Source organism: Pristiophorus japonicus, chromosome 12, assembly GCF_044704955.1.
Source record: "Pristiophorus japonicus isolate sPriJap1 chromosome 12, sPriJap1.hap1, whole genome shotgun sequence".
NCBI classification, from domain to species: Eukaryota; Metazoa; Chordata; class Chondrichthyes; family Pristiophoridae; genus Pristiophorus; species Pristiophorus japonicus.
This window is the reverse complement of record NC_091988.1, coordinates 31,288,586-31,314,803: the sequence shown is the minus strand read 5'-3', so window position 1 is coordinate 31,314,803 and position 26,218 is coordinate 31,288,586. Positions and strand designations below refer to the sequence as shown.

Below are 26,218 nucleotides of genomic sequence, written 5' to 3'. Positions count from 1 at the left end.
AGCCATACCTGCTTCCTACCTTGAAATCGATTGTCTGTCCAAGTCTGTCACAGTCCCTTCATAATTCCAGTGTCCAGAACCAAGGGTGTGGGAGCGATTCGGAACCGCTCATATAAGGTCAGAAGGGAAAGCTGACCCCCTGCAAACCACCCCTTACAACAATAATTATAAACCACACAATTTACATAGAAACATAGAAAATAGGTGCAGGAGTAGGCCATTCGGCCCTTCTAGCCTGCACCGCCATTCAATGAGTTCATGGCTGAACATTCAACTTCAGTACCCCATTCCTGCTTTCTCGCCATACCCCTTGATCCCCCTAGTAGTAAGGACCTCATCTAACTCCTTTTTGAATATATTTAGTGAATTGGCCTCAACAACTTTCTGTGGTAGAGAATTCCACAGGTTCACCACTCTCTGGGTGAAGAAGTTCCTCCGCATCTCGGTCCTAAATGGCTTACCCCTTATCCTTAGACTGTGACCTCTGGTTCTGGACTTCCCCAACATTGGGAACATTCTTCCTGCATCTAACCTGTCTAACCCCGTCAGAATTTTAAATGCTTCTATGAGGTCCCCTCTCATTCTTCTGAACTCCAGTGAATACAAGCCCAGTTGATCCAGTCTTTCTTGATAGGTCAGTCCCGCCATCCCGGGAATCAGTCTGGTGAATCTTCGCTGCACTCCCTCAATAGCAAGAATGTCCTTCCTCAGGTTAGGAGACCAAAACTGTACACAATACTCCAGGTGTGGCCTCACCAATGCCCTGTACAACTGTAGCAACACCTCCCTGCCCCTGTACTCAAATCCCCTTGCTATGAAGGCCAACATGCCATTTGCTTTCTTAACCGCCTGCTGCACCTGCATGCCAACCTTCAATGACTGATGTACCATGACATCCAGGTCTCTTTGCACCTCCCCTTTTCCTAATCTGTCACCATTCAGATAATAGTCTGTCTCTCTGTTTTTACCACCAAAGTGGATAACCTCACATTTATCCACATTATACTTCATCTGCCATGCATTTGCCCACTCACCTAACCTATCCAAGTCACTCTGCAGCCTCATAGCATCCTCCTCGCAGCTCACACAGCCACCCAACTTAGTGTCATCTGCAAATTTGGAGATACTACATTTAATCCCCTCATCTAAAAATCATTAATGTACAGTGTAAACAGCTGGGGCCCCAGCACAGAACCTTGCGGTACCCCACTAGTCACTGCCTGCCATTCTGAAAAGTACCCATTTACTCCTACTCTTTGCTTCCTGTCTGACAACCAGTTCTCAATCCATGTCAGTACACTACCCCCAATCCCATGTGCTCTAACTTTGCACATCAATCTCTTGTGTGGGACCTTGTCGAACGCCTTCTGAAAGTCCAAATATACCACATCAACTGGTTCTCCCTTGTCCACTCTACTGGAAACATCCTCAAAAAAATCCAGAAGATTTGTCAAGCATGATTTCCCTTTCACAAATCCATGCTGACTTGGACCTATCATATTACCTCTTTCCAAATGCACTGCGATGACATCCTTAATAATTGATTCCATCATTTTACCCACTACCGATGTCAGGCTGACCGGTCTATAATTCCCTGTTTTCTCTCTCCCTCCTTTTTTAAAAAGTGGGGTTACATTGGCTACCCTCCACTCCATAGGAACTGATCCAGAGTCAATGGAATGTTGGAAAATGACTGTCAACGCATCCACTATTTCCAAGGCCACCTCCTTAAGTACTCTGGGATGCAGTCCATCAGGCCCTGGGGATTTATCGGCCTTCAATCCCATCAATTTCCCCAACACAATTTCCCGGCTAATAAGGATTTCCCTCAGTTCCTCCTCCTTACTAGACCCCCCGACCCCTTTTATAACCGGAAGGTTGTTCGTGTCCTCCTTCGTGAATACCGAACCAAAGTACTTGTTCAATTGGTCCGCCATTTCTTTGTTCCCCGTTATGACTTCCCCTGATTCTGACTGCAGAGGACCTACGTTTGTCTTTACTAACCTTTTTCTCTTTACATATCTATAGAAACATTTGCAATCCGTCTTAATGTTCCCTGCAAGCTTCTTCTCATACTCCATTTTCCCTGCCCTAATCAAACCCTTTGTCCTCCTCTGCTGAGTTCTAAATTTCTCCCAGTCCCCAGGTTCGCTGCTATTTCTGGCCAATTTGTATGCCACTTCCTTGGCTTTAATACTATCCCTGATTTCCCTTGATAGCCACGGTTGAGCCACCTTCCCTTTTTTATTTTTATGCCAGACAGGAATGTACAATTGTTGTAGTTCATCCATGCGGTCTCTAAATGTCTGCCATTGCCCATCCACAGTCAACCCCTTAAGTATCATTCGCCAATCCATCCCAGCCAATTCACGCCTCATACCTTCAAAGTTAGCCTTCTTTAAGTTCTGGACCATGGTCTCTGAATTAACTGTTTCATTCTCCATCCCAATGCAGAATTCCACCATATTATGGTCACTCTTCCCCAAGGGGCCTCGCACAACGAGATTGCTAATTAATCCTCTCTCATTACATAACACCCAGTCTAAGATGGCCTCCCCCCTAGTTGGTTCCTCGACATATTGGTCTAAAAAACCATCCCTTATGCACTCCAGAAAATCCTCCTCCACCGTATTGCTTCCAGTTTGGTTAGCCCAATCTATGTGCAGCATACAAAATCGTCTGAATTTTATTTGCAATTACAATCTCCACCACTTAAAACATCCACATTAAAATAGGCAGAAGCTTATTATCGGCCAAAAAGCAATAACCATTAACTATTTGCCTTAACGTCAATTTCAAAGTTGCCAGTTATACTGTCTTATGTGCTCTGTTTATTTTGAGCAGAAACAGCTGTGCTTACTCACTAGTTCACACCTCATTAAGGTGCACTTAATGTATAAAAGTTATTGAGGCAGAATTTATTTTAGTGGGCCAGTATTTACTGTTAACGCGATGCCAACTTCAGGCAAACGCAGGTAAAAATGAAAATCTGGAGATTGCTGTCTGAGATGCGCCGCTCCTCCATAAACTGTGTGAAAACAGCATCTTGCTGTCTGGCTCTCCATTAAAATGTATTAAACGGAGTGAAGTTCCTGCAGATACAGATTAAAATTGCCACAGAAAGTTAGGGCTTGTCCATTTCAGTCTAAGTACCCTTTTAACAGTGTAGTCAGTCTTAATTACTGCCAAACAATCCATCTGGCACTGAAAATTTACTTTTACAAGAGTTGAGTCTCATTCCTTCAGATTTTCATTATTGTTGGAGATTTTTAAAAATTAAAAACTTTAAATGAAACACTTTTTTCTCTTAATCCCATCTTTCCCTCTCTTTATTTGGCTTTATGTACATGATTTGGCATTGAATTAACTATTCTAACTTATACTTCCTGGTACAGGCTCTGCGTGGCTCAGTAAAGATTCTTCAATCCGATTGGTTAAGAAGATACACAGTTGCTTGCCTTGTTCGCACAGGCCCCAGATCCCTTGTAAGTGGGTGCCGTGCTGTTTTGTATTTTTAATAACTGCAAGTTCCAGTGCAAAAGCCCACAGAAAGTCAGCGGGCTAGTGAAAGTGTAATGAACGCTTGGCGCTGTTCATTTGCGGCTGATGACAAAATCCAGGTCAATGAGATAGATTTAGCTGGAGTGGGCCATCTCGCGGCATGCCCATTAGTTAGACTTGATTATACACTTTTAGGTTTAAATAAAATTTGCCCACAAAGTTGCTGGAAGTGCGAGTTGATAACAGCAGTGAGGGCAACAGGGCATCTGGGACATTGATGATCGGGACAAATAGTGTGTTTTAGGATTGAGAAATAAACAGAGGAATGACAGAGAAGGAGGGTAAATTAGAGTGGGCAAATTCAATGTCAATCAGGTACAGAAAGAGAAATGAGAGAAAGAAAGATCGGATTGAGAGAGAGAGGAAAGAGAGACAAAGGAAAAGTAAAAAATAAATGTTTAAAAATTTTAATTTTGCACTTTTTTAATCTCCTGAAACAATTCACAACCTGAAGAAATAAGAGTCCACACTTATATTTGATCACTTTCTGGACAAGAGAGGTTACTTGACAGTCATTAAAAGGCTACATACACTGTTAATCAATAGATTTAACTGTTTGTGGTGAGTTTGTGGCAATTAATGTGCAAATGCAGCAACTTCAAGAAAATTCCGGAGATGCCATATTTGCAAAGCTAATGGTGGAGCAGTGCAAATCGGCCAGCAATTTGTATCGATTCACAAAACACAGGGCATCTCTTCCTCGCTACAAGTTGCTGTCCGATTTGCACATTAATGTGTGCATCATTCAGAAGACAAAGAATTACATAGTATATACAGCACAGAAACAGGCCAGTTGGCCCAACCAGTCCATGCCATGATTTATGCTCCACTAGAGCCGCCTCCCATCCTCCCTCATCTAACTATCAGCATAACCCTCTACTCCATTCTCCTGCATATGCTAACTAGTTTCCTCTTAAATGCATCTATACTATTTGCCTCAACTACTCCTTGTGGTCGCGAGTTCCACATTCTCACCACCCTTTGGGTAAAGAAGTTCCTTCTGAATTTCCTATTTGATTTCTTAGTAACTATCTTATGTTGGTGGCCTCTAGTTTTGCTCTTCCCCACAAATGGAAACACTCTCTCTGTGTCTACTCTATCAAAACCTTTCATAATTTTAAATACCTCTATTAGGTCATCCCTCTGCCTTCTCTTTTTAAAGAGAAAAGTGACCCAGCCTGTTCATCCTTTCCTGATAGGTATAACTTCGCAGTTCTGGTATCATCCTTATAAATCTTTTTGCACCCCCTTCTGTACCTTTTTATTATATGACGTTATTTTTTAGCAAAATCTCTCCCAATATTTTTTTCTATATTTATTCTTTAAACATGTGTAAACCGTGCGATTATTTCTACTTTATAATTTTTTAAGTAATGCACCTATCTGGTATGTCTTTCCAACACACTAAATTTGATTACAGTAACAAATGAAATTCTCTTCTTCTCAAATTTTCTCCCCTTACTGATCTTTACCTGAAGATGGTGACTCATGTTGGGGTATGCTTTACAGGCGCTGATGGTCCTCCAGAACCTCTCCCAAGTGGCCATTCTTCACATGATGATAATTCAGCACAGATTAAGTGATCAATTGGTAGTATTTTTTTATTATCTAGTGTCTGTAATAATTAAATGGACTCCAGGATGAATAAAATATACATGTTCAGTTTATGTTAAAAAATACATACCCAAAAATCTCTTCATGCTCTTTTCAAAGTCCTTGATGACTTCGTCAAATAGTTCATGTACAATTATCTCTCGCATCTTTCCTGCTCTCAGTGAGAGCGGTATCAGGGTCAGAATAGAGTCCAGCCACTGCTTCTGTATTGGTACCACAGGGCTACTCTCCACACATTTTTTCATGAACAGGTAGTTTAACTGAAATTGCACAGAACTCGTATTATAGACAAACACCAAGCTTCTAGAGTAATTGCTATTTCTTCATTCTTCTGTTTAAAAACTGCAAAATAATGCCCTCTTATATTCCATCACAGTAATCCCAAAACTGTAATATCATTTTTTTTAAATTTTGCATTTATGTTTTATATGTACAACTCATATTAATAGCAGAGAAGGAGAGAGAACAGTGCAAAAACAATGAATTATTGACAAAATCACAAGTGCTCACAAGACTACCCGAGGAATCATATGCATGTTATTTCATGGTTCCAGTCCGACCTGTCACAATTTAGACACTACATTGTCACCCTCCTGTGCCCATGTCATCACATTTGGTATACCCTAGCTTTCCTTAACTGCATGCTCTTCATCATTTACATGGAAGCATGAACATCAGCTTTCACACTAATGACATTCAACTCTACCTCTCCACCTCCTCTACTGACCCCTAGAATTGTTGCCACTCTGCCATCTGACATGAAGATTTGGACAAGTTAAAAATTCCTCCTGATAAATATCAACAAAACCGAAACCAAACCTTGATCTCTTATAGACACCCATGTGTCTTCAGCCTTGACACCTTTAACCTCCTGAACTGCCATCTCGGCCTAAACCCAGAGGTGTTTAATCAAGGTTTCTTGGTCAAGCCTGATCATAACTTCCTTCCTTCCTTCAACATGTTGCCCGTCTCGGCCGTGAGCTTTCCTCTGCTGCTTGAGGCTGGACTTCTCCAACTCTCTCCTTGCTGGCCTTCCCATATCCAGCATCCATTTCTCCAATGACCCTGTCCTACTTTCCATTTCCTATTCCCTTTGCTCCACCGTCAATAAGCATTCTTTCAGCCACTATGCTCACATTTTCTGGAACTCCATCCTTCAGCGACTCCACTTTGTCACTCGTTCTATGCCTTCAAAATCCTCCTAAAGAACCTTCTTTTCAACTGTGCTTTCACCCCTCCACATACTCTTCCTTTTTCCTCCTTCTGCTTTGTGTCCATTGCCCTGTAAAGCTCTCCAAGACATCTCTCTGTATGTGAGGAGTACTATAGAATTGTAAGTTTTGATACATTAGCTTCTTGGGAGTTAAAGCTTTGTTACTCCCACAGCAATTATTCGCTACATTATTTTGTAATAGTTCCAAAGTAGCATTTCAACTCATGAATTACAAGAGAATGGTGCATGAGCATTAGGGCGAGATTTTTTTTTGTTGCTGCTATTATTCATTTCTAGGAGAACAATACTTCTCCACTGTCATGATTGTTCATTTAAATAAAGAGGCATGGGGGAGTTGGGATTGAGCAGGCTGCTTTGGGAAGTCACTTACCTGGGGGGTCTGTCAAGCCCGTGTGGTGGCTGGTGTGCAACGGCCACCCTACGTTAAAAGAATCCACGCACAGGCACCTTCCAAGCTTCAATATGTAGTTCAGGAGCTAGAATGTCAGGTCCCTCATTGAAACACCTGTGAACTCATCCCTTTTTGGTGTGTAAGCGGGTCATTCCTCAATACAAGGGACTGCCTAATACTACCCGGCCCATTTCACATGCTGCCCATGAGACAGTGAGGATCCATAATGGGGATTTGAGGTGTAAGGCTACAAAATTTGCAACAAGAGAAAACAGTCCTGTTCCATTTTCTTCATGCCACCCAGTCATAAAATAATAAACATGTTGTCCCTAACATACTATATAATGCCAGAGCAGCCTCATGCATTAATTCTGCTCCTTTACATAATATTCCTTCTCACAATTACCCAACCAGTAGATGCCTGATTTCAGCTATGTAATACAAGAAAAATATGAATGGAAGTGAGGCACTCTGTCGAGGAAGCGAGGGAATCTCTGGGTGAAAATTAAATTAAATCGGTAATAATTTTGTAAAGCTCTTAGTTGGTCAGTTTAAGAATACTATTGGTAGAAACCTAGAAACAGGTCATTTGCATATATTCTCAATTGGCAAATAGTGCGCAAGTAGGGAAAAGTTAACATGGCAGAAGCTAACTTATAACATGCAACAGTGCAGCAAGAAATTAATGGAATCTACCAATTTTGTTTAAAGTACATTTTTAACACCTTGATCTCAGTCAGACTGCCAGGCCCTACAGCAAGGCAAAGATAAAATGGTTGGTAAGATTAACCCTAGCCATGGTTGCACACCTCACAGCAGCCAATTTTAATGTCACTGGCTGGAGTCCTGGATAGTCTGTTATGGGCCAATATTTGCCTTGAAGGGATCTAAAATGTGAATTAAAAATAGGGGAAATAGAAATAAAATACCACATATTTTAGTGACACAAAATCCAACAAAATACCACATGTAAAACAAAAGTCAACTAGACCAGTGCTGTCCACTATGCTAGCCACTAGCTGCATGTGACCAATTGGGAATCCAAATGTGTCTAATTGCATTTTTGAGTATTAAATGAAAAAAAATCATAGACTCTGGGCATGTGACCTCAACATTTATATTCGCAGTGTCTACATGTGTGCTTTAACCTTTTTGTGCGTCATTGGTAAAATGGTAAGACGAAAAGCAGAGTGCATGAGTGTTTTGATCATTTTGTGCTTTACATCCTTGGTTACTGCTTATTGGTTATCTGCTAAAATGGTAACATGGGTGAAAATAGCAACTTCAGTGCCATGGAAACACTAGCAATATTGTATGGCAAGGGGAACGGTCAGAGTGGTCAGATCGACCAATTGGAATGACTGCTTCAGGCCAGCAGAAGAAAACAAGTCCAACCAATAACAAACTGTTGCAACAGAGCAAGTGGCAAGTAGCATACAACCACATTCTGGGTGGAGAGCAGGTTTAGCACATCTCGTTGTCTTAACATTCATAGCATTCAATCTGACTAAGTCAAAGTATCACTCACAATTGCTGGATAAAAACCTAGAAACTGCATTGAGATATGTTCTGTCTGATAAATTCATGCTATAATTCCAAAGTTTGGTGAAAGAGAAAGACTGCAAGGTTTCACACTGCATGATGGTAAATGTTTCTCAATGTAGATATACACGTGAACCACATTTACCTGCATTGTGTGTAAGGCATCATGTGGCTAAAACAGTATCATGTTGCCATGCCTGTGACTAGTCAGCGATTTTTATTGGACAACACTGAACTAGACATTATTGTTTTAAGCTTCGGCACAAATCATTTAACGTAATTTTCACAATTTTATTTTGGAAGCAACCTTCGCCAATAAATCTCAGAACTTACTCTTTGCTTCTTTTGATCACTGTTCATCTGCAAGGGAGAGAAAAAATGGGATCTATAACTATCTGACCAATAATTCTTTAACACATGCAGCACCAGCAGAAAATAAAAATCCATTAAAATTAGCAATATATATTATTGACAATTGGCATCTATATATAATCTATACTTTTATGTCTACAGTAATTTTGTCACATCTGGCCACGATGCTCCCACAAATCTCTTAAAATCAAAATGTTTTCTGATTTTTTTTCATTTGACCTTTTTTCCATCAGTAACTAAAATTGCGAATGCCCAAAATAAGACTTTAAACAATTTTTTTTGAATTAAAATCCATATTTCACAATAACATAATTAAATATGTCCATTCAATTCCTTTTGTGTCTTTTAATGCCCCCTGTACTTGAATGCCACAACTTCTCCCAAAAGCCTAGGTTTAGAAATTATATTTTTGCCCAGAATTGTGATGCACGCAAGTTGAATTTGCATTGTGCAGTATGAGCAGGTGCAGTGTACCTAACTTTTCAGGTTGCAAAACTAATTTTCAGTCAGCTAGACGGAGGAACATTTAGACGCCCATTTGGGGGTGATCATCACATTGCGCCCAGATATTTATTTACTCCATCGTTATTACTTTGAATTCAGTTTAAATTAGTTAGTAAATTGATCTGGTCAATTATTCTGATCTGGTCAACTGTTGCCAATTAAAAAAGCAAGACCAAAGCATTAAATCAGTCAGTTGAAGAATGGGTCATTTTCTTGCAATTGAACTCCTTTTTTTGATGCTGAAGAACATAAGAAATAGGAGCAGGAGTAGGCCATACGGCCCCTCGAGCTTGCTCCGCCATTCAACAAGATCATGGCTGATCATCGACCTCAACTCTACTTCCCTGCCCAATCCCCATATACCTTGATTCCCCTCATCATAGGCAGTCCCTCGGAATCGAGGAAGACTTGCTTCCACTCCCAAAGTGAGTTCTTTTATGGCTGAACAGTCCGACATGAGAGCCACAGACCCTGTTACAGGTGGGACAGACATTCGTCGAGGGAAGGGGTCGGTGGGGCTGGTTTGCCGCGCAATCCTTCCGCTGCCTGCGCTTGGCCTCTTCATGCTCTTTGCGTTGGGACCCGAAGAGCTCGACGCCCTCCTGAATGTACTTTCTCCACCTCGGGCAGTCTTCGGCCAGGGTCTCCCAGGTGTCAGTGGTGATGTCGCACTTTACCAGGGAGGCTTTGAGGGTGTCCTTATAACGTTTCCGCTGTCCTCCTTTGGCTCATTTACCATGAAGGAGCTCCGCATAAAGCATTTGCTTAGGGAGTCTCGTATCTGGCATGTGAACTGTGTGGCCTGCCCAGCGAAGCTGATCAAGTGTGTCAGTGCTTCAATACTGGGGATTCAATACTGATTCCCCTAGAGGACAGTTCTAGTCACGAATAGATTATGATGCATGATTGCGCTAATTCATGTGAGATTTTATGTTTGGGCTTATGATAATGAGTTTGCACAGAAACTTGAGCCTAACTTCACCTCGGCAAAACTATCGCAGTGTTCAGCGCATTCTGGATGCATTTTGCCACGTGCGCCCCTTGTGGAAATTCTATGCGTTGTACTTTATTTTCTCAGTCTTTGCTCAAATATTTTTCAAAATTATTTGTAGAAGCCAGGAAACAAATAATAAAGCTTTACATAGATAAAATTCATAGTGTGTGTTTTTATTGAAAAAAAGAAAGTGAGAGAGAGTTGGGGAGAGAGAGAAATATGTTTTGAATACTCACCTGTTGTAGCTGTTGTGTTTTGTTATATAGGCTTTAGAATGAGAAAGAGAGAGAAATAGTGCATCCTTCCTTCTTCATTGACTGTCACTTCAATTTCCAAAAAAAAGTTGAATTTTGAAGCAACTAATTACGTCATCTATGTTTAGTTGACAAAAAATGTCAATGCGAATTGCTTACACCTGCGACACCAGAAGACCCGAATATGCGGTCGGAGGCTCTGATCCGCAAATAAAACACCCACATACCTGGTGGTCCAGGCGGTACGGAGACTCATGGTCTTGGGCCTCTCCAGCTACACATGGATAGAGGCCCACGTATCTCAGGGGTGAAGGCAGTTTGCGAGCGCCTCTGGGATCACGTGGGCCAGCCCAACGAAATGACAGAAGGAATTCCCATTCATACTTATGGGGATTCTGTACATTTGGGAATAAGTATGAATGGGAATACCCCCCAAAATACCTCTACATTGTATATTTAAAATGGCACTTAATTAAATATTTAAAACACTAATTTATTTTTTTGAAACTGTTTTAAAGGGGCTTTATTTCACAACTTACCTTACTTCACAGGTTTTTAAAATGTATAAATTATTGATTACATTTTTGCCCAGAAACTGGGGTCAGAGGCTTCCTGCAGGCAGATGCCTCTGACCACAAAAATATTTACGAATGTACCTGGTGGTCCCGGAGGAACGAAGACTTCCACTCCTAGGCCTGGATGTGCAACCCAGCACAGAGGCCCATGTATTCCAGGAGCATATGTTCATCCTTGGATCACATGGGCTGGACCAAACAATGAAAGTGGCGTATCCTCATTCACAGTAATGGTGAGTTTCGTTTGTACGGAGATCACCGTTTCCATGAATGAGGTTACTCCCAAAAACACAAACATTTTAAATAAATAAGAAAAACACTTCACATATTTAAAATTAATTGAAATTGTATTTAATTAAATGTTTTACACAAAAAATATTTTCGAATTTTTTTTTTACTATGTTTTAATAGGGGTAAAAAAATCTCCCCCGCGAAAGCCCTTCTCCCAGGGATGCGTTGGAACTGTCGAAAGAAATGTTGACAATTCGCAAATGCCGGATTTCTGCGCATGCGCATCGCATGCCAAGAACCGGCATCTATGGGTGCGTGCACACATTTTATGTGCCTGTAGAAACTGCGCTTTTTGGCCCTTTATTTTAACCAGAATTTCACAGGCATTCACTGAGCTGAATTTGGGAAAATAGGCCAATTTTGCGGCAGCAAACGTCCTTTTACTGGGGATTTGTACGCTCTGGCAAGATGATTCTTGACAGATGGCAAGTTCCCGGTTTTAGTGCATGCCTAAACCCGGAACTTGCGTGGTCCTTACGGGCGCCTGCGCATCTCGTACACAACCATAGGGGCCGCAAATAATGGCCCAGTGATTCTAATTTCTCACACTAAGAGACAGAGAGTCAACGGGAAAGACACAAATAAAGAGAAAGGCAGTTTCTTTCTTTGTTCTAATTTTATTTTAAAAACACATTGAATTTCGAAAGAAAACAAAGTCTTTTTGAGGGAGATGAAAAAATAGAAAAGGAGGGAAAGGGGAAGAGAAAAACTAAGTGTGGGGCAGTCTCTAACATCACACCACACCGGGAGATCGAGTCCCTGATAAAAGGGCGCGGGAAGTCAGAGGAGCAACACACGGCGAGAGATCGAGGCCGAAGGTAAAACAAAGAAAAAAAAAGAAATCGAAGTGTGGCGTCACAGCCAAGCAGCTAAGTGATTGGCTGGTTGATTGGTGAGTAGTTTTTCTTTTTTCTTTATCTTTTTTCTTTTTCTTATCAGTAAGAAACCTTTGGCAATGTTGCCAAATTAAGCTAATTTAAGGGTTAAGTCATGGCAGGAGACCTGTGTCATTCTCCTCCTGTGCTATGTGGGAAATCAGGGACACTGGAGTTGCGCATGGATTCACTCTGGAGCATCCGTGATGCTGAGGATGTCGTGAATAGCACGTTTAGTGAGTTGGTCCCACACCGCAGGTCAAGCTTACAAAGGCAGATGGGGAATGGGTGACCATCAGGCAGAGCAGGAGTAAGAAGGTAGTGCAGGGGTCCCCTGCGGTCATCCCCCTCCAAAACAGATATACCGCTTTTGATATTGTTGGGGGAGGCAGCAGCAGCCAAGTTCATGGCACCATGGGTAGCTCTGCTGCACAGGAGGGCAGGAAAAAAGAGTGGGAGAGCTATAATGGTAGGGGATTCTATTGCAAGGGGAATAGAAAGGCATTTCTGCGGCCGCAATCGTGAGTCCAGGATGGTATGTTGCCTCCGTGGTGCAAGGGTCAAAGATGTCTCGGAGTGGCTGCAGGGCATTCTGGAGGGGGAGGGTGAACAGCCAGTTGGCGTGGTGCATATAGGTACAACAATATAGGTTAAAAAAACAGGATAAGGTCCTACAAGCTGAATTTAGGGAGCTAGGAGTTAAATTAAAAAGTAGGACCTCAAAGGTAATAATCTCAGGATTGCTACCAGTGCCACGTGCTAGTCAGAGTCGAAACAGCAGGATAGTTAAGATGAATACGTGGCTTGAGGAATGGTGCAAGAGAGAGGGATTCAAATTACTGGGACATTGGAGCAGGTTCTGGGGGAGGTGGGACCAGTGCAAACCGGACAAGTCTGCACCTGGGCAGGACCGGAACCTATATCCTAGGGGGAATGTTTTCTAGTGCTGTTGGGGAGGGTTTAAACTAATATGGCAAGGGGATTGGAATCTATGCAGGGAGACAGAGGGAGGTAAAATGGGGGCAGAAGCAAAAGGTAGAAAGGTGATAACGCAAAATGGAGGGCAGAGAAATCAAAGGCAAAAATCAAAAAGGGCCACATTACAACATTACAACTAAAAGGACAAAGCGTGTTTAAAAAAAACAAGCCTGAAGGCTCTGTGTCTCAATGCAAGGAGCATTCTTAATAACTGTGCTGATAGGTGTTAATGGATATGATGTAATTGGGATTACGGAGACATGGCTCCTTGGTGACCAAGGCTGGGAACTCAACATCCAAGGGTATTCAACATTCAGGAAGGCTAGACAAAGGAAAAGGAGGTGGGGTAGTGTTGCTAATTAAAGAGGAGATTAACGCAATAGTATGGAAGGACATTAGCTTGGATGATGTGGAATCTGTATGGATAGAGCTGCGGAACACCAAATGGCAGAAAATGCTAGTGGGAGTTGTGTACAGACCACCAAACAGTAGTAGTGAGGTTGGGGATGGCATCAAACAGGAAATTAGGGATGCTTGCAATAAAGGTACAGCAGTTATCATAAGAACATAAGAATTAGGAACAGGAGTAGGCCATCTAGCCCCTCGAGCCTGCTCCGCCATTCAATAAGATCATGGCTGATCTGGTCGTGGACTCAGCTCCACTTACCCGACCTCTCCCCGTAACCCTTAATTCCCTTATTGGTTAAAAATCTATCTATCTTTGACTTGAAAACATTCAATGAGCTAGCCTCAACTGCTTCCTTGGGCAGAGAATTCCACAGATTCACAACCCTCTGGGAGAAGAAATTCTCTCAACTCGGTTTTAAATTGGCTCCCCCGTATTTTGAGGCTGTGCCCCCGAGTTCTAGTCTCCCCTACCAGTGGAAACAACCTCTCTGCCTCTATCTTGTCTATCCCTTTCATGATTTTAAATGTTTCTATAAGATCACCCCTCATCCTTCTGAACTCCAACGAGTAAAGACCCAGTCTACTCAATCTATCATCATAAGGTAACCCCCTCATTTCTGGAATCAGCCTGGTGAATCGTCTCTGTACCCGCCTCCAAAGCTAGTATATCCTTCCTTAAGTAAGGTGACCAAAACTGCACGCAGTACTCCAGGTGCGGCCTTACCAATACCTTATACAGTTGCAGCAAGACCTCCCTGTTTTTGTACTCCATCCCTCTCGCAATGAAGCCAACATTCCATTCGCCTTCCTGATTACCTGCTGCACCTGCAAATTAACCTTTTGGGATTCATGCACAAGGACCCCCAGGTCCCTCTGCACCGCAGCATGTTGTAATTTCTCCCCATTCAAATAATATTCCCTTTTACTGTTTTTTTGCCAAGGTGGATGACCTCACACTTTCCGACATTGTATTCCATCTGCCAAACCTTAGCCCATTCGCTTAACCTATCCAAATCTCCTTGCAGCCTCTCTGAGTCCTCTACACAACCCGCTTTCCCACTAATCTTAGTGTCTTCTGCAAATTTTGTTGCACTACACTCTGTCCCCTCTTCTAGATCATCTAAGTATATTGTAAACAGTTGTGGTCCCAGCACTGATCCCTGTGGCACACCACTAACCACTGATTTCCAACTGGAAAAGGACTCATTTATCCCGACTCTCTGCTTTCTGTTCGCCAGCCAATTCTCTATCCATGCTAATACATTTCCTCTGACTCCACGTACCTTTATCTTCTGCAGTAACCTTTTGTGTGGCACCTTATCGAATGCCTTTTGGAAATCTAAATACTCCACATCCATCGGTACACCTCTATCCACCATGCTCGTTATATCCTCAAAGAATTCCAGTAAGTTAGTTAAACATGATTTCCCTTTCATGAATCCATGCTGCGTCTGCTTGATTGCACTATTCCTATCTAGATGTCCCGCTATTTCTTCCTTAATGATAGTTTCAAACATTTTCCCCACTACATATGTTAAACTAACCGGCCTATAGTTACCTGCCTTTTGCCTGCCCCCTTTTTTAAACAGAGGCGTTACATTAGCTGCTTTCCAATCCGCTGGTACGTCCCCAGAGTCCAGAGAATTTTGGTAGATTATAACGAATGCATCTGCTATAACTTCCACCATCTCTTTTAATACCCTGGGATGCATTTCATCAGGACCAGGGGACTTGTTCACCTTCAGTCCCATTAGCCTGTCCAGCACTACCCCCCTAGTGATAGTGATTGTCTCAAGGTCCTCCCTTCCCACATTCCTGTGGCCTGCAAATTTTGGCATGGTTTTTGTGTCTTCCACTGTGAAGACGGAAGCAAAATAATTGTTTAAGGTCTCAGCCATTTCCACATTTCCCATTATTAAATCCCCCTTTTCATCTTCTAAGGGACCAACATTTACTTTAGTCACTCGTTTCCGTTTTATATATCTGTAAAAGCTTTTACTATCTGTTTTTATGTTTTGCGCAAGTTTACCTTCGTAATCTATCTTCCCTTTCTTTATTGCTTTTTTAGTCATTCTTTGCTGTTGCTTAAAATTTTCCCAATCCTCTAGTTTCCCACTAACCTTGGCCACCTTATACGCATTGGTCTTTGATTTGATAATTTCCTTTATTTCCTTGGTTATCCACGGCTGGTAATCCCTTCTCTTGCCGCCCTTCTTTTTCACTGGAATATATTTTTGTTGCGCACTATGAAAGAGCTCCTTAAAAGTCCTCCACTGTTCCTCAATTGTGCCACCGTTTAGTCCTTGTTTCCAGTCTACTTTAGCCAACTCTGCCCTCATCCCACTGTAGTCCCCTTTGTTTAAGCATAGTACGCTCGTTTCTGACACAACTTCCTCATCCTCAATCTGTATTACAAATTCAACCATATTGTGATCACTCATTCCGAGAGGATCTTTTACGAGGAGATCGTTTATTTTTCCTGTCTCATTACACAGGACCAGATCTAAGATGGCTTGCTCCCTTGAAGGTTCTGTTACATACTGTTCTAAGAAACAATCCCGTATGCATTCTATGAATTCCTCCTCCAGGCTACCCCGTGCGATTTCATTTGACCAATCGATATGTAGGTTAAAATCCCCCATGACTACTGCCGTTCCTTTTTCACATGCCTCCATTATTCCCTTGATTATTGCCCGCCCCACCGTGAAGTTATTATTTGGGGGCCTATAAACTACGCCGACCAGTGACTTTTTCCCCTTACTATCTCTAATCTCCACCCACAATGATTCAACATTTTGTTCATTGGAGCCAATATCATCCCTCACAACTGCCCTGATATCATCTTTTATTAACAGAGCTACCCCACCTCCTTTCCCTTCTTGCCTATCTTTCTGAATCATCAGATACCCTGTATATTTAATTCCCAGTCTTGGCCACCTTGCAATCATGTTTCTGTAATGGCCACCAAATCATACCCATTTGTAATCATTTGTGCCGTCAACTCATTTGCTTTATTTCGAATGCTGCATGCATTTAGGTAGAGTGTTTTCATCCTAGTTTTTAAAACCATGATTTTTAGTTTTGACCTCTCCTGCAGCCCCTTTATATTCAGCGGCCCTTTTTGTTTCTTGCCTTTGGTTTCTCTGCCCTCCACTTTTACTCATCTCTTTTCTGTCTTTTGTTTTTGTCTCCTTTTTGTTTCCCTCTGTCTCCCTGTATTGGTTCCCATCCCCCTGCCATATTAGTTTAACTCCTCCCCAATAGCACTAGCAAACACTCCCCCTAGGACATTGGTTCCGGTCCTGCCCAAGTGCAGACCGTCCAGTTTGTACTGGTCCCACCTCCCCCAGAACCTGTTCCAATGCCCCACGAATTTGAATCTCTTCCTGTTGCACCACTGTTCAAGCCACGTATTCATCTGTGCTATCCTGCGATTCCTACTCTGACTAGCACGTGGCACTGGTAGCAATCCCGAGATTACTACTTATGAGGTCCTACTTTTTAATTTAGCTCCTAGCTCCTTAAATTCGTCTCGTAGGTCCTCATCCCTTTTTTTGCCTATGTCGTTGGTACCAATGTGCAGCACGACAACTGGCTGTTCTCCCTCCCTTTTTAGAATGTCCTGCACTCGCTCGGAGACATCCTTGACCCTTGCACCAGGAAGGCAACATACCATCCTGGAGTCTCGGTTGCGGCGCAGAAACGCCTATCTATTCTCCTTATGATTGAATCCCCTATCACTATCGCTCTCCCACTCTTTTTTATGTCCTCCTGTACAACAGAGCCAACCACAGTGCCATGAACTTGGCTGCTGCTGCTCCCCCCCTGATGAGTCATCTCCCTCAACAGCACTCAAAGCAGTGTATATGTTTTGCAGGGGGATGACCAGATGGGACCCCTGCACTACCTTTTTTGTACTACTCTTCCTGCTGGTCTTCCATTCCCTAGCTGGCTGTGGATCCTTCTCATGTGGTAAGACCAACTCACTACACGTGCCACTTATGTCATTCTCAGCATCGTCGATGCTCCAGAGTGAATCCACCCTCAGCTCCAATTTCGCAACGCGGTCCGTCAGGAGATGGAGGCGGATACACTTCTCACACACGTAGTCGTCAGGGACACCGGAAGTGTCCCTGAGTTCCCACATGTTACAGGAGGAGCATAACACGTGACCAAGCTCTCCTGCCATTTCTTAACCCTTAGATACCCTTAAATTGGTAACAACAATGTTACAGTTTACTTACTAATATAAAAAATAAAAAGAAAAGCTAGTCACCAATCACCAGCCAATCACTTACCCCCTTGGCTGTGACGTCACCTTTTGATTCCTTTCTACTTCTTTTTTGCTTTCTCTCCCACTGTAGCTGCACAAGTACGCCTTTTATAGGCCGCTCCGACGCTGCTCCCGCCTCTCACCAACTGCCGCTGCCTGTGGAACACCCGCTGGGCCTTTTATAGGCCGCTCCGACACTGCTCCCACCTCTCACCAACTGCCGCTGCCTGTGGAACACCCGCTGGGCCTTTTATAGGCCGCTCCGACACTGCTCCCGCCTCTCACCAACTGCCACTGCCTGTGGAACACCCGCTGGGCCTTTATAGGTCGCTCCGACGCTGATCCCGCCTCTCACCAACTGCCGCTGCCTGTGGAACACCCGCTGGGCCTTTATAGGCCGCTCCGACGCTGCTCCCGCCTCCCACCAACTGCCGCTGCCTGTGGAACACCCGTTGGGCCTTTTATAGGCCGCTCCGACGCTGCTCCCGCCTCTCACCAACTGCCGCATGGGTGACTTTAATCTACAAATAGATTGGGCTAACCAAACTGGTAGCAATACAGTGGAGGAGGATTTCCTGGAGTGTATAAGGGATGGTTTTCTAGACCAATATGTTGAGGAACCAACTAGAGAGCTGGCCATTCTAGACTGGGAGTTGTGTAATGAGAGAGGATTAATTAGCAATCTTGTTGTGCGAGCCCCCTTGGGGAAGAGTGACCATAATATGGTAGAATTCTTCATTAACGTGGAGTGTGACACAGTTAATTCAAAGACTAGGATCCTGAACTTAAAGAAAGCTAACTTTGATGGTATGAGACGTGAATTGGCTAGGATAGACTGGTGAATGATACTTGAAGGGTTTGACGGTGGATAGGCAATGGCAGACATTTAAAGACAACATGGATAAACTTCAACAAATGTACATCACTGTCTGGCGTAAAAATAAAATAGGGAAGGCGGCTCATCATCGTGGCTAACAAGGGAAATTAGGGATAGTGTTAAATCCAAGGAAGAGGCATAAAAATTGGCCAGAAAAAGCAGCAACCCTGAGGACTGGGAGAAATTTAGAATTCAGCAGAGGACAAAGGGTTTAATTAGGAGGGGGAAAATAGAGTATGAGAGTAAACTTGCAGAGAACATAAAAACTGACTGCAAAAGCTTCTATAAATGTGAAGAGAAAAATATTAGTGAAGACAAATGTAGGTCCCTTGCAGTCAGAATCAGGTAAATTTATAATAGGGAACAAAGAAAAGGCAGACCAATTGAACAAATACTTTGGTTCTGTCTTCACTAAGAAAGACACGAATAACCCTCCGGAAATACTAGGGGACCGAGGGTCTAGCGAGAAGGAGGAACTGAGGGAAATCCTATTAGTCAGGAAATGGTATTAGGGAAATTGATGGGATTGAAGGCCAATAAATCCCCAGGGCCTGATAGTCTGCATTCCAGAGTACTTAAGGAAGTGGCCCTAGAAATAGTAGATGCATTGGTGGTCATTTTCCAACATTCCATGGACTTTGGATCAGTTTCTATGGACTGGAGGGTAGCTAATGTAACACCACTTTTTAAAAAAGGAGGGAGTGAGAAAACAAGGAATTATAGGTCAGTTAGCCTGACATCGGTAGTGGGGAAAATGTTGAAATCAATTATAAAAGATGAAATAGCAGCGCATTTGGAAAGCAGTGACAGGATCGGTGAAAGGGAAATCATGCTTGACAAATCTTCTAGAATTGTTTGAGGATGTAACTAGTAGAGTGGACAAGGGAGAACCAGTGGATGTGGTGTATTTGAACTTGGAAAGGCTTTTGACAAGGTGCCACACAAGAGATTAGTGTGCAAAATTAAAGCACATGGTACTGGGGGTATGTATTGACGTGGATACAGAACTGGTTGGCAGACAGGAAGCAAAGAGTAGGAATAAACGGGTCCTTTTCAGAATGGCAGGCAGTGACTAGTGGGGTACCGCAGGATTCAGTGCTGGGACCCCAGCTATTTAGAGTATACATTAATGATTTAGACAAAGGAATTGAATGTAATATCTCCAAGTTTGCAGATGACACTAAGCTGGGTAGCAGTGTGAGCTGTGAGGAGGATGCCAAGAGACTGCAGGGTGACTTGGACACGTTGGGTGAGTGGGCAAATGCATGGCAGGTGCAGTGTAATGTAGATAAATGTGAGGTTATCCACTTTGGTGGCAAAAACAGGAAGGTAGAATATTATCTGAATGGTGACAGATTAGGAAAAGGGGAGGTGCAATGAGACCTGGGTGTCATGGTACATCAGTCATTGAAAGTTGGCATGCAGGTACAGCAGACGGTCAAGAAAGCAAATGGCATGTTGGCCTTCATAGCTAGGGAATTTGAGCATAGGAGCAGGGAGGTCTTACTGCAGTTGTACAGGGTCTTGGTGAGGCCTCACCTCGAATATTGTGTACAGTTTTGGTCTCCTAATCTGAGGAAGGACATTCTTGCTATTGAGGGAGTGCAGCAAAGGTTTATCAGACTGATTCCCTGGATGGCAGGACTGACATATGAAGAAAAGCTGGATCAACTAGGCTTATATTCAATGGAATTTAGAAGAATGAGGAGGGGGATCTCAGAAATATGTAAAATTCTGATGGGATTGGACAGGTTAGATGCGGGAAGAATGTTCCCGATGTTGGGGAAGTCCAGAACCAGGGGTCACAGTCGAACAATAAGGGGTAAGCCATTTAGGACCGAGATGAGGAGAAACTTCTTCACTCAGAATTTTGAATCTGTGGAATTCTCTGCCACTGAAGGTTGTTAAGGCCAGTTCGTTCGATATATTCAAAGGGGAGTTAGATGTGGCCCTTATGGCTATAGGGATCAAGGGATATGGAGAGAAAGCAGGAATGCAGTACTGAAGTTGCATGATCATATTGAATGGTGGTGCAGGCTCGGAGGGCCGAATGGCCTGCTCCAGCACCTATTTTCTATGTTTCTATATGTTTACTCTTAAGGGGACTGAGGGAGAGAAGATGGAGATCAGCCAATAGGCCAATGGAAAAAAGAATTGTAGATAACCATAGCAGTGATGGGAAGAGCATTTTTAGTTATGTGAAGTGTCAGAGAACTATCAAAGGCTGAAGTGTGTTCAAGGACAGGTTACAAAAGCACTCACGAAGTATGGCAGAAATATTAAATTAGTACTTTGCATCAGTCTTCACCCTTGAAGATGATGCTTGAATATTATAATTTAATAATAATAGTTTTGTTAGTAACATTAACATAGATAAACATATTGTTTTAGAAAGAATTAAGAACTTGAAAATAGATAGAGCAGCCAGGCTGGATGATATCCACTCAAGGGTCCTCTGGGAGATGGGACATGTGCTGTGCAAGCCCCTGGCCTGTATTTTAATAGCTCACTGCACTCTGGAATGGTTCCTACAGATTGGAAGGAGGCTAATGCAGTTCCCAATTTTAAAGAAGGTGACAAGATAGACTGGGTAACTCTAGGCCATCAGTTTAACATCGGTAATAGGCAAGATACTTGAAGGAATCATGAGGGATGCAATATATGAATACTTGGAAAGGGAGGGACATATTAGGGACACCTAACATGGCTTCATAAAAAATAAGTCATGTCTCACAAATCTAATTGTATTCTTTGAAAAAGTTACAAAGTTGGTGCATGAGGGAAGCCCAGTAGACATTGTCTACTTAGGTTTCCAAAAAGCTTTTGACAAGGTACCGCATAAGATGCTTCTCTAGAAGATCAGAGCCTCCAATATTAGTGGAAATATATTGAGTTGGATTCAGAACTGGCTGGCAGGATGTAGGCAAAGAGTAGTTATAGATGGATTTGGATCTGTTTGGAGATCGGTCACCAATGGTGTCCCGCAGAGATCAGGGACCGTTGCTATTTACTATTTTTATTAATTATCTGGATGTTGGGGTTGGGGGCACAATTTTCAAATTTGCAGATGATAACCAAGATCTGTGTGAGTGTTAGAACTGTAGAAGATGCTCGTCTGCTTCAGGCAGATCTTAATATGTTGGGAGATTGGGCTCAAAACTGGAAAATGATGTATAACCTAGGTAAGTGCAGTGTTATGCATGTGGGCAGGGCAAATGCTCAACATTCATACAGGGAAAGGAATTAAAGATGGTGGACATAGAAAGAGATTTGGGCATTCACATGCATACATCCTTAAAGGTACATGAGCAAGGCCATGCAGTGATAGCTAGAGCAAATGGGGTGTTGGGTTGTATCCATAGGACAATTGAATACAAGATGAGGTGTACTGTTTTGAACTTGTACAAGACCTTAGTCAGGCCACACTTGAAATAGTGTCCAGTTTTGGTCTCCTCACATGATGGATGATATTGATGCTCTGGAAAGGGTGCAGAAGAGGGCCATTAGACTAATTCCAAAGTTTAAAGCATCTTAGTTATCAAAATAGGCTAAGAGAGTTGAGGCTCTATACTTTAGACCAGCGTAGACTTTGGGGAGATTTGATTGAGGTTTATAAGATAATGAAGGGAATAGATGGTGTTCAAGCTTACAGTTAATTTCAATTAAATAGGTTAGGCAGGTCCAAGGCCCACAAATTTAAGTTGTATAGGGCTAGATCTCGGTTAGACGTCAGGAAGTGGTTCTTTTCCCAGAGAATAGTAGACCTCTGGAACAAGCTGCCGTATCATGTGGTGGATGCAGACTCGCGAATTCCTTCAAGCGAAAGCTGGATTTGTTTCTGGCTGCAGTGGAGATCACCTCTTACAGAAGGTAGGTACTGCAGGGAATTCAAGGCCAAAGTGATCTCCTGGACTAGTTTTGATCGCCTAGATGGGTCGGAGAGGAATTTTCCAGATTCCTTTTTCCCAAATTGGCCTGGATTTTTAAATCTGTTTTTTTGCCCCTCCCGGGAGATCACATGGTTTCGGGTGGGGTAGAGTGTATATATTGTGATCCAAAGGTATCACAATTGTGTGGGACAGGCTCGATGGACCAGATGATCTTTACCTATCCGTCATTGTTCGCACGATTAAAGGTGAGGTGAACGATAGCAGAGAAAGGGAGAGGGGAAGATAAAGGTCTTCAGTGGGTAGTTCAGAGAGGAAGAGGTAGAGGCAGTAATGACAGTGAGGAAATGGGAGCAAGAGGAAGGAGCAGTGGGAAGCATTTGTGCTTGGGCTGCTGAGGACTACATTTACCCAGTAACCCTACCCTGCAACCTGCAGCCATTGGTGGATGTATTCCCTGACACACTATGCTATACCACCTACCAACACAAAGACAGCAGAGACTAGTGCAATAACATGGTGTGCAATAACATGGAAGTATTAAATGAAAAATCTTACATCAGCATGCACTTCCTGACCACTTTCTCCATGATAAGTTATGATTTCCACATTTATAATGGGAACTGCTTATGGAAATTTGTCACACTATAGTTACCCCTCACCCAGTAGCAACCACTGCTGGGGAAGGGTATGCAAAGTTTACATGGGCAGTTTCCATTATAAATACAGCAAAATAAATTTATAATGGAAATATAAAAATAAGCACAGAATATATGACTAAGATTGAGTCTGAATTGAATCTGCATGAACTGCTGAAATTATCCCCTGGCCGCTAATCCACTTTCACCTGAAGACTAGACTTGATCTTCACTCTTCATGTGCAATATCATGGGAAATCAACGAGTAATATAATGGGGCTGAACTTGCAGCCCCTATGGGTGCATACGAGATGCGCATGCGCCCATAGTGACCCCGCAAGTTTTGGGTTTAGGCATGCACTGCGCATGTGCTCAAACCCGAATCCTGAAACCAAGAATCATCTTGACAGATCATACAAATCCGAAAGAAAAGGACATTCGTGCGTGGAGAGTTGGGCTATTTGTCAAACTTCTGCCCAGCGAATGCCCTTGAAATTCTTATGCTTGGTAAAAGTAAGCGCAAGGCATACTTTTACCAGCATAAGAGTTTTCAAAAATAGAAAAATAAAATATCACTCACTTATACATTAAAAACCCTGTCCAACAAATTAAGTTTATTTTTAGCCCCGTTAAAACATTCTAATTTATTTTAAATATGCAAACAGTGACTAGTGAGGTGCCGTAGGGATCGGTGCTGGGTCCTCAACTAGTTACAATCTATATTATTGACTTGGATGAAGGGACCGAGTGTAATGTAGCCAAGTTTGCTGATGATACAAAGATGGGTGGGAAAGCAAGTTGTGAGGAGGACACAAAAAATCTGCAAAGGGATATGGACAGGCTAAGTGAATGGGCAAAAATTTGGCAGATGGAGTATAATGTGGTAAAATGTGAGGTTATCCATTTTGACAGAAAAAAATAGAAAAGCAAATTACTATTTAAATGGAGAAAAATTGCAAAGTGTTGCATTACAGAGGGACCTGGCGGCCCTTGTGCATGGAAATGGGTTTGAACTTATTTTTGATTATTTGTCACGCTGTAATTATACTCACTCACCAGTGGCGGCACAATTGTGCCCCAATTTCACATTTCCCAGCTCCTCAACCTGTACTGCAGAGAAAATCCTGTGCTTCGGTTATCAACTTTATCTCTCTGCACTTCCCTAAATTATTAGTTTTGCTATTTAACTATAAATAATACTAATATAAAATCAGTGTATTATATAAAAATGCATACTGAATGCATTACCTTAATATGGGGACTAATTTTTGTTTACTTACTCTGGTTGAATTATATCCTGCCTTCGAGCACCACTTCATCTGAAAACTATATTTAGTCTTCACTCCCTTTGTGCAATGCTAAAGAGTTAATCAAGATTCTCAGAAATCTTTGCAAATTTACTTAGTTCAATGTTTGCCATGAAGTATGAGGATTTAATTGAGCGGGAAATACTAAGGTGGAGATTCGGAATGGATGAAGAAAATCATAAAACTTACAAATGTCTCCTATCAATTTGCTATGAATAAATTGGTTGCCGTATTTCCCTACAATGCAACAGTGACAACACTTTTTTTTTTTAAAAAACAGCATTAGCTGTGAAGTACTTTGGGACATCGTGAGGTTGTGTAAGGCACAATAAAATGCAAGTTTTTTCTTTATATTCAGAATTAATAAACAGAATTACTTGCTGATAGAATTGCTTTTGAGTGCCACTGTACTCATATTGCCATGTACCATATTTTGATATTTGGTTTTTTGAACACTTATCAAAACACAATAGGCACTTACTGTAGAAGGCAGCTGAGGCTCAGGAGGAATGGGATCCTGTTTCTCAAGTTCATACACGGTTTCTTCATAAATCCTACGTGCATCATCAATCCTATAAATAATAGCAAATTAAAAAATTAAGCCTTTGACGACTAAATCTTCTTTGTACCTTGTAGGTGCATATACAAGTTTAATCAAATAAGAGAGTAATTTTTAATAAACAATTCAAAAGGCATTGGCAACAGATGAAGCATAGGCTTATCACTATTAATACAGCATTACATCCACTATTCTCCGCACATTAAGTTTCTAATCAGGATGAAGCACTGAGTAGAGGCAATGGACTTCCCTATAGGGTGAAAATAAAAAAAAAGTTGCAAGGGGAAAATAATATATTATAACATAAATATATATCAGACAGACAGATAGATAGGTAGACCCATCATCCGTGCTAGCTGCTGTATGCCCCTACTCCTGGTCCATGCCTCACTGTGCTCACTGATCTGCTTGACAACAGACCCGATAATACTAAAGAGATCTGCAAAGTTTTGGTGATGCTTGGTCTAATCCAATCTGTCAGCATTTGGAAACCAAACAACAGCACAGGATGACTAAAGAAGGCCAAGGTTTCTGTAGTTTTTGAAGTTTCCACTGTAGATGGAGTTGCTACATGCTATGCCCAAGTGGATATATATGGTAAGGATTAACATGAGCGTTAGATAATGTGAAGGGCCTGAAAGATTACAATATGCTGTGCATTACTTTGGACATACTTTTGCAGACCATGGGAGGTCTCCAAATGTCTTTTTAACTTGCAACCATGTTCCCTGCTTGTTGCTCTCAGAATTGATATGTGTGGCCACCTCCTGTACAGAAATCTGAACATGGCCCACCTCCAACCAAATTGGTGGATAACAAATCCACAGTGAAGTGAATGGAAAGAAAAATCAGGTGGGTGTATAATGGAGTCCAATCCGCTACCATCTGTTTTTGCCCCTGAAGTTGAATTTTACACTGCTAACTCCTTGCTGGGCTAGAATTACTGTGTGTGCAGGTGCAAAAACAAACGTTAAATCAGCAATTCCGTTAGTCAGAAGTGATATAATTTGTGGTTGTCAGAAACATAGAAACATAGAAAATTGGTGCAGGAGTAGGCCATTCGGCCCTTCGAGCCTGCACCGCC

The 26,218-nt window shown here is 42.3% G+C and overlaps 1 protein-coding gene across 1 annotated transcript in view; it reads right to left on the bottom strand.

Moving 5' to 3' along the window:
- Positions 1-26,218, bottom strand: part of dnah12 (dynein, axonemal, heavy chain 12) — a 393,315-nt gene that overhangs the window by 355,375 nt on the left and 11,722 nt on the right. Inside the window, exons 3-5 of the mRNA XM_070895275.1 lie at positions 25,057-25,147; positions 8,676-8,702; positions 5,246-5,435 (exon numbers count right to left, since the gene is read on the bottom strand). Coding sequence (XP_070751376.1) covers positions 5,246-5,435; positions 8,676-8,702; positions 25,057-25,147 — 308 coding nt within the window. The remainder of the gene's footprint in view (positions 1-5,245; positions 5,436-8,675; positions 8,703-25,056; positions 25,148-26,218) is intronic.